The sequence below is a fragment of the Tachysurus fulvidraco genome, chromosome 24 (assembly GCF_022655615.1).
Source record: "Tachysurus fulvidraco isolate hzauxx_2018 chromosome 24, HZAU_PFXX_2.0, whole genome shotgun sequence".
NCBI classification, from domain to species: domain Eukaryota; kingdom Metazoa; phylum Chordata; class Actinopteri; order Siluriformes; family Bagridae; genus Tachysurus; species Tachysurus fulvidraco.
In genome coordinates this window covers 11,274,063-11,291,007 of record NC_062541.1, presented here as the reverse complement: position 1 = coordinate 11,291,007, position 16,945 = coordinate 11,274,063, and the positions used below count along the sequence as shown (strand labels likewise).

Sequence of the window (16,945 nt, the reverse complement as noted above, 5' to 3'; positions counted from 1 at the left end):
CCTCTTGAGATTCGGGTCATTCTTAAGCATCCTATTTTTATCCAGCTCACCTTCTTGAACCAGTGTGCACATAAACACACACACACACACAGACACACACACAGACACACACAATACCAAACAGCTTCATGACACCAGGACACTTCAGGCTGAACTGCACATGACTAATAAACCCGTCTCTCTCCAAAAACAATACCTCAGTATGTGTGTATTTGTGTTTTTGCAGATGTTTGACTGGATCATGCACAACAAAGGCCTGTTTCTGGCAGGCTACACTGAGATTGGTAACAATCACTCACATGCTATGGATCTTCAGACCCAGCACAATCACTTTTCCATGAACTGTATGGTAAGATAAGAGCAACACAAGTACTGTATCGTCGCACCACATTGTAGACTTCCATATTACTCAGTATAGATGTAATGGTGTCCAAATCTGTGGAAACCAGACAGTGTGTTCAGTTTGTACCCCAAAAACAGTGATATTTGTCTACTCAAGTATGAGGGCAAGGTTTTGCCTGAACACGTGTTTGCTTTGTGCTTTGTGTTTATTTTTTCTATGTGTAGCCTCTGGAGCCATGAGGTCACAGATTTATCCTTTCTGTGCCTTAATAGCACTTTACAGATGCAGATATTAGTAAAAGTTGTGTGTAAATGTTTGCATAAGCCAAACAGTCATCAGTGCGAGTTCAAGTGCACAGGCAGTTCAGAGCACGAAACAGACCATCAGTCTAAAGGATACAAGACGGACGTTGTTTTGACTTAATATATCTAGATTTCTTTTCATTCTTTAGTTAGTGTCAGTAATATAAAATGGCTGTTTTGCGTTGTTTGATTCTTTTCTTTTCCCTTTTCTTTTCTTTTGACCTGGTGAACTAGCATGAGGACATGTTTTTACTAGATAATATAAATATATTCTCTGGATCGTCTGCTAAATGCTGTGAACATAATAAAAATAAGCAGTTTAACCTCGGCAGGATTTTATACGTATAAGTGCAAACGACGTTACTTTGAAGTCGACCGAGTGGAGGATTACATTAATTAGTCTTCTTATGAGTAAATTTGCACACACACTCAATTTTCAGATTTCTTTTGTAAACACATGTCTGAACGATTTGCTTTTAAATCTGTTCGTATCCATATTCGGATAGACGGGTTCCGCTGTTAGCAGCGATGTCACAGCGTGCTCTTTCTCCAGAGATGATAGATGTTTGTTACTGGTATGTGTTTTGTAAGCGGTTTAGGCTACAATGAGCTGTCAGTGTTAGAAATGGGTGATTACTGACAGACCCTTTGGAGCACTTACTGTAACAGATTTCTGGTCATTTCATACCTCCTCCAGCGAGTTCACAGAGGGTCCAGCTCTTAAAATCCTGTTGAGCAAGCAGTGCTTGTAAGCTGGAACTGAGCCATTACTGCCTCTGCATCTTCCAGCAGCTCTTTAAAAACACACTGCACATTATGGTTGAAGTAGTGCTCAACATTATTCATCTTAATCTCCATTCCCTGTGGCTGTAGTGCATGTGAGAACATCCTGGGCAACAGGTTCGCTGTAGTTCTTGGAAAGAATGGCAAATCTATTTACTTGAAAGTCACTTGAACCAGAACCAGGAGCCTAAAGGCACATGCCGTCGACGAGCGGTTAAAATTCTCTGCGCGTTGCTGGTTTTCAAACAACAATAACGTTTTAGCAAAAAAAAAAAAAAAAAAGGTCAAAGGGGCTGTTTACAAAGGATTGTTTATACAGAACGAGAGCTTAATTTCCATGTTCATCGTTAAAGATTTTCCAATAGTCTTGTACAAAAATAACTCGATTTAAACAAATGTGTTTTAATCACCCATGTGCTACAGCAGAGGTGCCAATATTTGTGGTTTAGTTAGAACATATATGATTTCTAACCCCTTAAAGGTGGGGTCTCCGTTGTTTGAAAACCAATGTTGATATCTGAAATCACCAAAACAAACACGCCCCTAACCCAAATGGGTCCCACCCCTGTTTTGATAGCTCCGCCCCACACGTACACCAGACAAGTATAACCCAAGTATAACCTAGACGAGTATTATGTATTAATATCTTTATCTACTTGTTCTGTGACCTGTGAATTCACTCGTGAGCCAAAACAAATGTATTATTCCGTCGGAATCACACCAGAATGTCAGCTCACCGTTTTCTTCCACTTATTATACAACAGCACTGTCGAATGCTCACTGATGATCGTCCAGAGGCTGTTGATACATTTTCAAGAACAGCAGCTCTGACAGTAGTGCTTCGTCGTTCCCCAAACAAATTGCTGATTTTATTTTTTCTCTTATTAACTTAGAGAGAAGGAAAAAAAAAAAAAAACAGGTTTGTGAGCGAATGTTTATGGTAAATAAGTCTCACAGATGTTCCACAACATGCTTAAATCTTCATATGTTGTTCATTAATAAATAAATCGAATAGTCATCGTTGGCAAATCACCGTGGTATAAGAGGAAAACGTCTCGAGAGAAGAAGCATCCTGTTAGCACTATTGGAATTGTAATACATTTAGACTAGTAGTATAATACGAGTAGAGGAAAATACGTTTTTACGTTTTACCTGTTGATAAACGTTTGTCACGTTCACCACGGATGCTCGGACTATTTCATGGCTTATTTCTGGAATGAACAGGAGAGAGTAACGCTGCATCCAGTAACAAAGCACTTCCTATGAGCACTTCCTGTTAAAGCGGTGTCCCACAGACCTTTCCAGACTCATACAGGCGCATGCATCCAGGAGATAGTGCAGTCCACCTACTGTTCATTTCCTGCTTTAGTGTGACTGCAAACTGATGAAGTCGTGTTCAAGTGGGCACAGAAACAGCTCATGAGTTTGCGGTTTGATCGCTGACGTGATTGCAGATGTGATTCTGCAGATGTTTGATTGCAGATTTGCACTAGCACAATGTGAAATTTCTCATTCTAACATCCAGAAATATACAACGTGTTGACAGCCTTGCTGTCTGAAGCATACTCGATAGAAGCTCTGGGAGGTTTTCTGGACTGCAGCAGTTACTGTTGCCTGCCTGAGATTGAGATGAGTTATAGATCTATAGCCGATTAATCTGATTAAACTTTCTCACTTGAATAATGACCAGTATATTAAACTCCAGTTGGATTCCTTCCAGCTTCCGGCACTCTCATATTAGTCTTCATATAGTGAGTTAAACCCGTAGCATAAGAGTAAAGGCTGTTAAAATCGTTTAATGAATATGAATTTACTATTGCCTGTCTCTCTGTCTCTGTCTCTCTCTCTGTCTCTCTCTGTCTCTGTCTCTGTCTCAAATGTGTTCATATGTCTATCCTTAGATATTTGCAATTTTGCCCCTATTGTTTTTGTGCAGAATGTGTACGTGAACATTAACCGCATTATGTCTGTGGGGAACCGGCTGCTGGAGGCCGGCCACTATGCGTCGCAGCAGATCAAACAGATCTCAGGTCAGCTTGAGCAGGAGTGGAAGGCCTTCGCCGCCGCACTGGACGAGAGAAGCACGCTGCTGGAAATGTCTGCTACTTTCCATCAGAAATGTGACCAGGTGAGTAAACACACATCACTGCTTTGAGGCACAGCATCAGTGCATGGGTTTTAATGAGAAGCGTACCTGATTAGTAAATACAGCTCCAATCACTGGCTGCTGGTAGTAATAGAGCTATTGATCTGTGTATTGTGAGTTCTGTTGGCTCAGTGATATCCTGTCAGATAAAAAGCATCAGTTACATGAGTCTAAAGGCAGTCTTATGGCTCCATTAAGAGGAGTCTGGAATACTGATGAGGCTAGAAAGGACATACGCAGCTGGTGCAGTTTGAAATTTATAAAACGAATGCTTTCTCTGACTCTGTTTGTTTTAAATGGAAGGGTTACACTTCAGGATCCTCGCCACCCAAGGAATAGCAAACAGAGCAGAGATCAACAAATAGTAGTACTGAAAGATTAAAGGTGTGGCTGACGAGGATGTCGTTAATTCTTTGTTGTCAACAGTGCAATAAAAGCTTTGTTTGTAATATAATACGAGCACTTAAGTTCGAGCTCGAACACCGATTACAATTGTTAATGAATTCATTTCAGAATAACACGATGTACGTTTTATTTGTTTGTAGTTCATTTTAGTCTGTCGTGTTACTGAGGAGTCTTCTGGCATTTAAAAAAAATAGTTATAGCTTTACATGTTAGAAAGCATTGATACTGGAGACTCCTTCTAAAAATGCTTAATAAACATCAGCACACATCCTCCCTGATCACATCAGAACACGTGCATTTCATATAATCACAGTCTTTTGACTACCGTCACAGCTGCTGTTATATAAAACCAAATCAGTGTAACACCTACTGACCAATCAGATATGACAATTCGTCATGGCTGTTGAATCTTATTTACCTAAAGACTTCCCTGACAGCGTGGATATATGCAGCATGTATAAGAGCTCACTGGAGCAGGCGCTCACACGGCACACTTGCCCTATTTTTTCTCCTGGTGCAGTATTCCTCTCATGTCTGGTGCCTTTTCATGCAGCTGCAAAGATTTTCCAGAGGTTTCTCTCCTGTCAGCGTTGCCCCATCTAGCATTCTGTGTCAGTGCACACACAGCCTGATTTCAGTCCCACTCATACATCTATTCTGTTTCAGCTTCAGAAAGCAGGGGCTTCATCTTTCCACAGGATAGAGGGATGAATGGTCAATGGTCATGAGGGCTGTTTTTTTTTTTCCAGCAGATGAAATATTTATTACAAGCTAGTGCCTGTTCCTGTTACAGTATTTCTTTTTTTATTAGCATACGTAGCCTTGTTTCGTTTCTCTACATTGATTAGTCCCATAGGGACAGAGAAAGTGTGGAGAAGTACAAATGAATGCACTGTAATGCATTACTTTATGTAGAAAATCTAGCTTTGCCATTCTAGTTGTAGTGTTGTACATCTTGTGTTATTAAACATACTAAACTCTACAGCTTTAAAATTCATAATACTAAAGGGCTGCCTTTAATAGTGCAAACCTTAACATAGACATGAGTAGGTTATGTCTGTGAATAGCACTAGGATTGGATTGATGTAGATAATGTTATAGATGATGTTTTACAGCATTGGAGGACTTCTTTATGTCTTCTGTGTGTCTTCTTTCTACAGTACATGAGTAATGTGGACTCGTGGTGTAAGGCGTGTGGAGAGCTGGATTTGCCCTCTGAACTCCAGGACCTAGAAGACGCAATACATCATCACCAGGGCTTGTATGAACACATCACCACTGCTTATTCTGAGGTACAGTAATGTGTGCGAGCGCGAGAGTGTGTGTGCGCCAGTGTGTGTGTGAGTAAATAGACTGCATTTGTGCACATTTTAAAAAAAGGAATCAGATTTAGCCCCAATTTACCCTAATTATACAATGAAAACCAGCTTTAAAGTTTACCTTTAAGACGTGTTCCTTACACAGGTGAGTCAAGATGGTAAAGCCTTACTTGACAAGCTTCAGCGACCCCTGACCCCTGGCAGCGCCGATTCGCTGACAGCCTCCGCTAACTACTCGAAAGCCGTTCACCACGTACTGGACATCATTCACGAGGTTCTACACCACCAGAGACAGCTGGAAAACATCTGGCAGCATCGCAAAGTGCGTCTGCACCAGCGCCTGCAACTGTGTGTGTTTCAGCAGGACGTTCAGCAGGTAATACGCACACAGCATCCTGAGACATATGGCATCAAGGTGAAGTAGTCTTTTTTTTATTTCTTTTATTTGGTATGTCACTTTTTTTTTTTTTTTTTAACCTGGATACACTCAGAAGTGGGGATTTAAAGAGCATTAGGGGAGTGATGGAAGGAAGGCAGAAAGGAAGAGGGCGCTCTATATGAATAATTAAAAGCGAAGCCTCTAGGCTGCAGGATGATGTTTGCTAATTTGCTGATGTAATGTTGCACCGTGTCTGTAACGCCTCTGCCTCTCCGAGCGCTGTTTAACCTCTGCTGGCTTTTCCACTGGGTTTGACTGCAGACCAGTCCCTGCCTTGTCCGTTTGGGCAGACTACAGCCAAACGTGTAATTATTGCCGATGCCATGTCTTTCATCATGACAGAAAAACAACACCACAAAATCTTGGCAAGAAGAACCATAGATTTATTTTCATGTGCACACAACAGAAATAAACACATAATTAGACAGTAGGAATGTCCTCCTGTGCTGCCTTTTTTCCACTTGGTCTTTCTAGTTCAGTCTCAGCCTGTGTCTCTGCAGCGCGCTCTCTGTAGTTGCAGGATTTCTAGATGATCGTGTGCTGGAGTCGATCTGTTCAGGCTTTGGGCGCTCGCACATGGAGGAATGCGCTACCGCTCTCAGCACTTTATACTGTAGAGCGGGATACTGTTGCTATGGAAACCAGAGTTCTCTGCAGCATTCAGGTGCAGTGCACTTGAAGAGTGACAGCGAGACAGAGGAACAGAGAAGGGAACACATTATGTGCCTTTTCAGGGCACATCTGCATATTTAGCTTTTCTACCTTTCCTGCATTTGTGTTCATTAGCTCCAGTTGTTTGACAGGACTGTTCTCTCATCTGTCACACAACTTAAAGGTAAAAAAGCTTCATCTTTTAATTTCTGTGTGTGTGTGTGTGTGTGTGTGTGTGTGTGTGTGTGTGTGTGTGTGTGTGTGTGTGTGTGTGTGTGTGTGTGTGTGTGCGTGTGCAGGTGCTGGACTGGATTGAGAACCATGGTGAGGCGTTCCTCAGTAAACACACAGGAGTGGGGAAGTCTCTCCATCGTGCCAGAGCCCTGCAGAAACGCCATGAGGATTTTGAGGAAGTGGCACAGGTGTGCTCTCCTCCCTACCTCGTTCTCTTTTTCTTTCCTCTCACCTGCTTTCATCCATTTTCCCTGCTTTCATCATCTTATATTTTCAAACCAAATGTCATGAAGTATGTCATCTATCTGTCTGTCTGTTTATCTGTCCATCTATCCGTCTGTACTATACAATATATTTATTTATTTATAGATACATCATGTAAAAGTATAAAAAGAGAACGAGAACGAGAACGAGAGAGAGAGAGAGAGAGAGAGAGAAAGAGAGAGAGCAGATTGGTCAGATGGTCATTAGGATGAGAAGTGCTGCTTAAGAAAAGCTTCATCAGTGCCAGTGAACAGTAAATGGCGTGTGTACAGTATTTAGTGTACGAGTGAGTGTATGTTGCTGTGCTGTAGCTTTGACTGTATGATGTGTATGTGTATGGTTCAGAACACGTACACCAACGCGGATAAGCTTCTGGAGGCGGCAGAGCAGTTGGCTCAGACGGGTGAGTGTGACCCAGAGGAGATCTACCAGGCCGCCCACCAGCTGGAGGATCGCATCCAGGACTTTGTGAGGCGGGTAGAGCAGCGTAAGGTCCTGCTTGACATGTCAGTCGCCTTCCACACCCACGTGAAAGAGGTGCTTCTGTGTTTCTCACTTATTTCATTTTATTTCTGATGAGCTGCACATTGCTTTCAAACACAGTGAGCATTTAAGTACTTCTGGAATAGTGCAGGGTTAAATGTGGTGTTGAAGCAGTTTTGTGACATGTGGTGTGTGTGTGTGTGTGTGTGTTTGTGCTGTAGCTATGGACATGGCTGGAAGAGCTACAGAAGGAGCTGCTGGATGATGTGTATGCTGAATCAGTGGAGGCGGTGCAGGATCTCATCAAGCGCTTTGGCCAGCAGCAACAAACCACGCTGCAGGTTACAGTCAATGTCATCAAAGAGGGGGAGGACCTCATTCAGCAGCTCAGGTACACTCGCTCGCTCGCGCTCTCTCTCTCCCAAACATCTTCATGCATAAACATGACCTGCGTCTTACATATTTAGCTTTATCAGGGTAACAAGTTGGTATATTTGGATTCAATACACTTTACAGTGTCTTGTTAATCCCAGGTTTATGCACACATCCATTCTAATCATTTTCTTCACATTTGCATGTTGTTGATTTTTAATACATTACATAGCAATATTGTTACCATGGTTACCACATGAGACAAAAAAAAAAAACCAAGCAGTTTTTACCTGCTTTAAGGAGAGGGGATTCTGACCGTATCAGATTGAGAGCAGACAAAGTAAGACGGAGCAAATTTGCAGAATGCATGTGAAAAGCTTTTTAAGCTCTAGACACTTTTTTCTGGCATTTGAATCACTTGGTTTAATAGAAATTGTTGCAGTTGTAAATCAGCTCAAGTCTGGTTAATACCATTAAACAGTCAAGTGTCATTCTTCTGTATAATTTGTATACTTTGGTACAAAATGTCATTTTCTTCAGTGAAAAAATAGACTGTGCCTTCTAACCAGACATGATGGAACAGCAGTCCTGTATTTTTGTGTGTGTGTGTGTCTCCGCTTGTTTGGCTAGTGCCACTGTGATTGACAGGAGAGAGAAAGAGTATGCCATCTGTCCCACTCGGAGAGCTCCAGAGAACTCATTCTGCTTTAGACTCCTAATTACGGATAGCTGTCTCATTGTTGGGAATCAAACTTCTGATTCTGATAAAAAGAGGGACCAGGAGCTCTGTACTTCAACACTGTAGTACATTAGTACATTATTCCTCAAAGAAATGGTCGCCTTTTTCCCCCTAAATTAAAACAAAATTGAGACAGTTAATGTTTGAATGTGGAAATGCTGCAGCAGTCTTTCCTTCTTTACAAGCACTCCCTGTTTTTGCTCCCTTGCTCTCCGGTGCCCATCAGACCTGTTTAAATGGTTTGAGTAGCTTCAGATCATCAGTCAGTGATATCTGCTGAGTGTAAGCACTTCACACATTCTACAAGGACCATTAGACATGTGGTTTGTGAAGGGAATATAGGGAAAATGTGTTATCTTTGGTACTCTATAACTCTTCACAGTAAGCACACAGCAGCAGAGTTGGATGGAAACCTGTGCAAAATAATTGCAGTAGACTCCAGACTATCATGCGAATTCAGCATGGAAAGCCTAGAGAGAAAAATATCAGTTAGTTTAAAAAAACAAAACAACCGCTTTAAGAATTTAAAGAATAAAAATCAGCCTATTTTCAGCCAGTGCTGCAGAATGATTTGTTAGACTTTTGATATATACCCGTTTTGCTGCACTGTTAGCAGGATCTGTTTGACACATTCATGATCTATATGCAGTGTTCTGCAGCAGAGAAACAGGAATTTGAATTTTAGCAGCTCTGCCTGCTTATGTAAGCTCAGAGCGCGAGAGAAAGTGTGTGTGTGCGTGAGCGAGCGAGAAAGAAAGACAGAAAGAGAAGCTTGTTATAGGTCCTGGAGTGTCTCGGTCTCTCAGTACGTCTCAGGCAGGCAGTGTTTCTCTGCGTTTCTCTGTCAGCTGGCTCACACTGCTACTGCAAAGCTTTATCCACATCATTCTCACCCTCACATGCACGCACACACACACACCAGCCAGTATAGAAGTGCAGCCAAATACTAATGCCTCTGATTACATTATTAAAGCCAAATATACGTCATAATTAACGAGTCATGGTGTATGTTAAATATGCCTTGTCTGCAAATTTAATGACAATGTAAGAATAAATTTGAGACAAAGGTTACATTTACATAGACACACTACACATTCAGACATTTTTCCCCCTGGTATTATATTAATGTGTAGAGTTAAAAAATGATGCACGGTGCACAATACTGCATATGAGACGTCAGCAGTAAGGGCATTAATATGTAATCTGCGTAACGTGATGGCATGTAACTTCTTGACCTATCATGTCAGGGTATGTCCTTTTTTTATGGGCAAAGTTTTGACAGTAATGTATATGGCATCACCTGTGTTTCCTCGTATAATTTGTCCTGTCATAAAGGTGATAGAGATGTGTCATAAAGACCTGTAATAAAATTAATACACTTGCCATAAAGTAACATGGCCATTTAGCTGTCAAGTGTTAGTGGTGCTACCTTTTATAGCTCATTAATTAGTGACAGATTGTTGAAGCACATGAATGTTCGTCTTGTTTTCGAGATTAAAGGTATACTCAGTGATTTATAAATCAGAAAGCTTATTGTACTGTTTCTAATAACAGCTCTTCTTGCATTTTCATTGTCAGAAAATGAAGTGCTTTGTTGAAAACTCTTAACTGTGTGGTACATCAGGTTTTATAGAAAAATCAATATTGACCACAAACCTGCAGCTATTCAGGACAAGGGGGTCTTTCTGCTCGCCTGTCAGTCCTGAAAGTTCTCTTTCCAGCACTAGCACTCATATTCAAGCACATACCTAGGCAGTAGAAGCACATATCTTTTGAGAGCACTGAAGGAAAAAGACTGTAAATGTTAGATTTTTTTTCTTTCTCCTTTGCGTACCTGCCATTTCCCACCCACTTGCCAGCATTCAGCCATATCATGCGACAACCAAACAACTGGAGAGGAGCGAGAGTCAGGAGTGAGAGCGGGCGCGAGAGTCAGGAGCGAGAGTCTCAGGAGTCAGGAGAGTTAATAAGCATGACCAGCATCCTGCTCACGATTGTGGTACCATCATTTGAAATTGGCGTTTTAAGAATCTACCAAAATTATTGATGGTAGTTTTAATAATGTCAGTAGAAAGAGAGGAAGGTACCAGATATGTAGACCATGTGGGAGGAGAGTGAATATGGATGGAGTAGAGCCTGCTGGATTAAGAGGTGGTAGGATCATCAGAGGTGAACAGAGTTGAAATGATGTGGCTGTGAGTTCTTTAATCAGTGTGTCATCTCTCCAAATCTCACTTACACCCTTTACCTCCCCACTCACTCTTATATGCCTGCCACTTTGTTATACAGTCCTGGTTGCATAACCACAGCTTTAATAATGGTCAGCTAATTGTGTAGAGAAGTACTTCACCCACCCATGCACAGAGGGGTGTGGTGTTTGTGTAAGTCTTGCAGCTGACTGTAATAACATGCTGGTATACACACCACACAGTCACACTCACCCACTGGTGTGTAGCTGCACGTTTCCAATACAAAACCTACATCAAACCCACAAGTCCATGCCTTATTTGACTCAGTGTGGTCCTTCATAATGAATGTGTAAATTATTCTGTCATGAAGGTCAAGCAATTAACATTGCGTTCAGCATTGGAATGAAATATTCTGTACGTTTTGTGTCTGGCCTTTGAAACACTGTAACCTGGAGGCACTTTCTTTTCACACAGGAATAATGCCAGCAAACTGAACTTTGATTTGACTGTTAATCCTGCATAATCATAGAAATGGCTTTTTAGACCCGCATATGTAACTGTGGTACTTACACTGAAAGGTTTTCATTATTGTTATTATTTCCTATATAATTATCTTACTGATTTAAATCATTTCAAATTACAGGTTAATTAAATTTGACCTTGGCGATGAAGTCATGACTGATTTATAGTGGATATAAAAAGTCTACACACTCCTGTTTAAATTGTCAGATCTATAGTAAATAGTAATGCTTTATGGTGGGGGAAAAACTCACAATAACCTGGTCGGCTTTAAAGGAGCCGCAGGAATGTCTGGTCACTTCACTTCTATATCTCATATTCTTCACATGGCAAATTGTGTTACGGTCGAACGAAACCAAAAAGAGCTTTGCAGGTAGAATTCTAAGATATATTTAGAGCAAAAACAAGATAGCTTATCACCCAGAGATTACAGGACCCTTGGTGACGCATGGTGGAGGCAGCATGGTGTCATGGGGCTGTTTCTCTTTAGCTGTGGAACTGGGGCTTCAATCAAAAATGAGGGAATGATTGATCCTTCTGAGTATATTTTGGCACAACGCCTGCAGATGAAGCAGGATCACAACCCAAAGCACAAATGCAAGTCAGTAAAGAAATGGCTGCCAAACATGATGATCAGTGTTGTGGTATTGCCCTGTCACAGCCCAGATCTAGAGCCTGGTGAAAAACCCATGGAAAGATTGGAAGTGTGTTCAGGTGAGCTCCTCACAATTCCATAGATCTGAAGCATTTTTTAAGGAAACCGAATAATCGGACACAATAAACCTTGGTTTCATTTTTTACAGCACTAAAACCTGCAATTTTAACTGAAGCGTGCAGACTTTTTCTATCCACTGTGTGTGTGTGTGTGTGTGTGTGTGTGTGTGTGTGTGTGTGTGTGTGTGTGTGTGTGTGTGTGTGTATTTATATTCTTTTACAGGAAATGATCATTTTGCTCTGTTTTTTCTTGTTTTCTTTCGGAAACTACACCAGGGATTATCGTAGCAACGTTGAACATAACGAAGTGGTTTTAGTCAAAGTAGCAATAATGTGCTTTTGTGGAAATAAATAATACAGTGCTGAATATGAATGAACTGGAAGATGGGATTAGTAATGTTTAAAGATTCTGGCTGCTGATTAACCAAACAATGGATCTGCTAGGTCATTTACAGCAAAGTCAAATTTGCACTCGTGTGTGGGAATGAACAGCTTTATACTAGAGTGCTGTGATTTATTCCTTTTTGCCTCATGTTTGCGTCCTTGTCCCACAATACCAGTTCAACCACTCTTGTTGTCAAGCTCGGAAAACAAACTCAGTAAAGCACAAGTACGGGTTCTTAATTTTCCCACGAGTAAACTTTACCGTAGGAGCCGGATGAATTACATGTTTCATAAAAGGTCACACAGAGAAGGTATTTTACTGTGTATTACGACAGACTCCCTTAGATATGCCTTTGAATGTGAATTAGGTATAAAATTTAGTACAGGATGTGAGGTCTAAAATGAATAAAACAATTGTTATAATGTTCTCAGAAATCTTAATGTTTATTTGGTTGGTTCACAGTAATGTTTTTCGACTCCTGACGTAGGTGTAGTAGATAAAGTCATTTAAAATCTTAGAGTTCTGTAAAACAGTGACCCCTCAAAGCGAGTCAGTAAGCAGAACGTCCCAGAGAGAAGAACTACAGACCAGGACATGTGATCAAAACCATTCAGAAGTGAAAGTACTGTGATTAAATAACTTTAATATTTGTACTGTGTGTATTTCCCACAGAGATTCAGCCATTTCCAGCAATAAGGTCCCACACAACAGCTCCATAAACCACATTGAGAGTGTGTTGCAGCAGCTGGATGAGGCTCAGGCTCAGATGGAGGAGCTCTTCCAGGAGAGGAAGATCAAACTGGAGCTCTTCCTCCAGCTCAGGATCTTTGAGCGTGATGCCATTGATGTGAGTCATGCTATGCTACCTGCAGTGTGTGTGTGTGTGTGTGTGTGTGTGTGTGTGTAAGAGAGAGAGAATTTGCTTTGAATTGCACCGTTAATGCTGTTCTCAGTACTCCTGCAATTCTATACGGGTGTGTTTTTTTTTAGTGCACGCAAGAGCTATTTATGTAAAGCCTTTCTCATACTCCATCACTAAAATAAATGCAGAAAGTCACAAATACTCTGCTGTGTACATTGGCACTGCAGACACCAACAGAAAAATGTTTTTGGATGTAGGTAGATTTTAATCCTGCGCAGTATGAAGGATGAAGCTGGCAGTCAGACATGAGATTGTGGAACAAAAAGAGAGACACGCACACATGAAGTATGAGCACCGTTAGATAATAGCCATGATGATTCTGTATTAACAGCCTCCCACATTATTTGCACTCTTGTCAACAGAAATCCTGTGTTGCTTGTGTCTCTTTTCCCCATTTAAATAAATGGGACAGCACAATCACAGCACAGCTCTACAGTGTAATCTGTAACCATGCCGATACAAGCATGCTGTGCCAGTCACGGTATTTCTGATGGCTGATGCTGCCACACACCACAATCTGCTGTCCCACAATGCCACCTGGCAACATCATCTCTCTGTGATTCAGCCCCTTCAGCTAGAGTCTGTTAAAGCTCTGCCTCGAGATACGGACTTGACCACTGACTAAAGCAGCTTCCTGCTATGCTAAGATTAACCTCACAGTTAAAAAAAATCCCAAAAAGCGAAGTGAATACAAATCCGGAAATTGGTGTGTGCGGGCCTGGTCGTGTGCTTGTGCAATGTGCCTATGCGTGTGCCTGTGCGTTGTCCTGGGCCCTGTGCGTGGGCCTGGGCCTGTGTGTGTGTGGGCCTGTGCTCGCGTGTGTGCACGTTTTCCTGGGCCTGGACCTGGACCTGTGCATGTGCCTGGGCCCTGTGCCTGTGTGTGCGTTGTCCTGGACCTGTGCCTGGACCTGTGCTTGCACCTGTGCATGGGCCTGGACCTCTGTGTGTGTGTTGTCCTGGACCTGGACCTGGGCCTCGGCCTGTGCGTGGACCAGTGCCTGTGCGTGGGCGTATGTGCGCTGAACTAAAAGCATGTGTTTGTGTTAGTTGAAATGAAGCCCAGCAGCTGTAGTTGTGCGCTCCCTGCTGTCTCATCTCCAATTAACCAGCAATTAATGAGCTGCAGCTTTCACAAGCTGAAAAAGAGCTGTAGCCAACAGTGATTGTTCACAGAACTCATGCACACACTGTGCTTGCTGAGTGTGAGGGTCAGAATAAGGTCAGCTCTAGTACATGCTACAGAGAGGACAATTTTAGGATTCACAAACCATTTAGCATGCTTTACTTACTAAGTGTCTGCTTAGGGAGCTTTTTTCTTTTATATTAGGGATACTTTTACTTTACAAACTTCTGTCTAAGACGTGGTTTCTGTGGTGTTCCAGATAATGAGAATGGAAAGAAGAGAGACGCTTTTTAAAACTGCTGTAACATCGTTACACATACGTTTGCAAACAGCATTATGTAGTGCAATAGTAACAGAACTGCTGCTGCCCCCAAATACCTTATTTTCTTATTATATATTATATCGAAGCCTGAGTACGTTTACATTTTTGAATATAAAATGCCACAGCAGATTAAGTGTCTTTGTTCATCATCAGGAAACCTATAGTGCCTATGAGCACGCTAAACCTTTCCTGCTCTCCACAGATCATCTCCGATCTGGACTCCTGGAATGAGGAGCTGTCACAACAGATGAGTGAATTTGACACCGAGGACCTGACACTGGCTGAGCAGAGACTGCAGCACCACGCAGACAAAGCGCTCACCATGAACAACCTCACGTTCGACGTCATCCATCAGGGCCAGGAGCTGCTGCAGTACGTCAATGAAGTTCAGGCATCTGGTGAGGCTCAGGCACATACACACCCCTCTAACACACTGTAATATCATGTCTATATTCACCTGGACATCCCAAACATGTGGCGATTTCAGCTGGCCTGGTCTTTTTCATTTCTACTTTTATTAACCATGAGAAGCCGAGTGGCTTAAGCCTGTGATGCAGCCTGGATATTGTCGTCTCTGCTGAATTTATTTCATCCTTAGGCAAGCTGTCATTTGCAGCATAGTCATGCAATGAATCTGGCTAGTTTCTGCATTTGAAGTTTCTGTTTACATTTTTCTGGCCTGGAAATAAGCCCCATCCCCATTCGGAGCAGAACAACCCAGGGCTTTAAAAACATACAAACTGCTCCTTTAAGGTGTTCTTTCAGAGTTAAACCAAGAAGCCTGTATTGTCTCTGCTGGTTGAAGCTGTCTATAATTAAAAGCTTTTGTAAGACTTACTGGTGAAACAATAGTCTAATAGATTTGCTTAGTAAACAACAACAAAATTAGATCATCCTTTTAGAAATGTGTCTATATATAAAAAAAAATTTATGTTTTGACTTTGGCACATTTTTGTCCTCCCATTTTGGACTTGTTCAGCAATGTAGGTAAAACAAGCTGATTGAATATTGATCATTACAGATATTCTGTTACATTAGAAAATCCGCCATCGTCTTGTCCTGAACACAGAATTCCTCAGCATAGATTTTCTATTGCATTGTTGTGTCCTTTTTAGTCTGGAGACCTTAGAAAACTCAGGGCCATAAATGCATTGTCTACAAAACCTTCAAGAGAGATTTGTCATCCTGTTGAAGCATACATGACGTCATGACAAATGTGGATTCATTTTCACATTCAACTTCTGGTTCTTACTGATCCAAGTTTTTGGTACTCCTTTATTTCACTCTAAGCAGTGCAGCAGTAACAACACACACACACACACACACACACACACACACACACACACACACACACACACACACACACACACACACACACACACACACACACACACACACACACACACACACACACACACACACACACAGTAGTCTCTTATCTTAATCTTCACCTGACATCCTCAATTTTACCTCCTACGTCAAATGATCACATGTAGACGCAGACATTATTACAAATTCTCTAATTTGCATGTGTTGCTGTTGGGCTCATCAACGCCCCTCTTCATGCCGAGTGGGTCTCTGGTTGTATGATTTTTTTTTCTTGCTTTGAATGTTTGTGTGTTTGTGTAGGTGTGGAGTTGCTGTGTGACCGGGATGTGGACATGGCTACACGTGTTCAGGATCTTCTGGAGTTCCTGCATGAGAAGCAGCAGGAGCTGGATGTAGCTGCAGAGCAGCACCGCCGCCACCTGGAGCAGTGTGTGCAGCTACGCCACCTACAGGCAGAAGTCAAGCAGGTAACACTATTTATTTGTTTGAAATTTTTTTCTTTATTTTTAGATAATTGATACTTTGTGTTGATGCTATAAATTTTAGCAGAGTATACGAGTATATTCTGTATAATACAGAGCTCTTTTATACTAATTAAAGTGTGCGTTTGCTTGTGTGTTTCTCAGGTCCTGGGCTGGATCCGTAATGGCGAGTCCATGCTGAATGCTGGCCTGATCACAGCCAGTTCTCTGCAGGAGGCTGAGCAGCTGCAGAGAGAGCATGAGCAGTTCCAGCATGCTATCGAGGTACATTTATTTCTCTCTACTGCTTTACTCTCAATCCTCTCATTAGCAGCTCCTTCACTGCCTCTCCAGACTCTTGAGTGTTTGCTGCTTCTGTGGTACAAAAGGCTAAAGTGCAAGTATACATATCTAATAACAGCTTAATAACTACAGCTCACAGTCCTGTTTATTATCCTCATTATTTACATACAGCCGTTAGAAACACATTTGACCAAA

The 16,945-nt window shown here is 41.8% G+C and overlaps 1 protein-coding gene across 3 annotated transcripts in view; it reads left to right on the top strand.

The window, feature by feature from the left end:
* Window positions 1-16,945, top strand: part of trioa (trio Rho guanine nucleotide exchange factor a) — an 88,135-nt gene that overhangs the window by 48,357 nt on the left and 22,833 nt on the right. For all 3 annotated transcript variants that reach the window (XM_027176044.2, XM_027176043.2, XM_047807649.1), the window contains exons 7-17: window positions 227-349; window positions 3,365-3,556; window positions 5,140-5,271; window positions 5,444-5,674; window positions 6,688-6,810; window positions 7,232-7,423; window positions 7,591-7,760; window positions 12,960-13,134; window positions 14,860-15,055; window positions 16,287-16,453; window positions 16,613-16,732. In XM_027176044.2, the coding sequence (XP_027031845.2) occupies window positions 227-349; window positions 3,365-3,556; window positions 5,140-5,271; window positions 5,444-5,674; window positions 6,688-6,810; window positions 7,232-7,423; window positions 7,591-7,760; window positions 12,960-13,134; window positions 14,860-15,055; window positions 16,287-16,453; window positions 16,613-16,732 (1,821 nt within the window). The remainder of the gene's footprint in view (window positions 1-226; window positions 350-3,364; window positions 3,557-5,139; window positions 5,272-5,443; window positions 5,675-6,687; window positions 6,811-7,231; window positions 7,424-7,590; window positions 7,761-12,959; window positions 13,135-14,859; window positions 15,056-16,286; window positions 16,454-16,612; window positions 16,733-16,945) is intronic.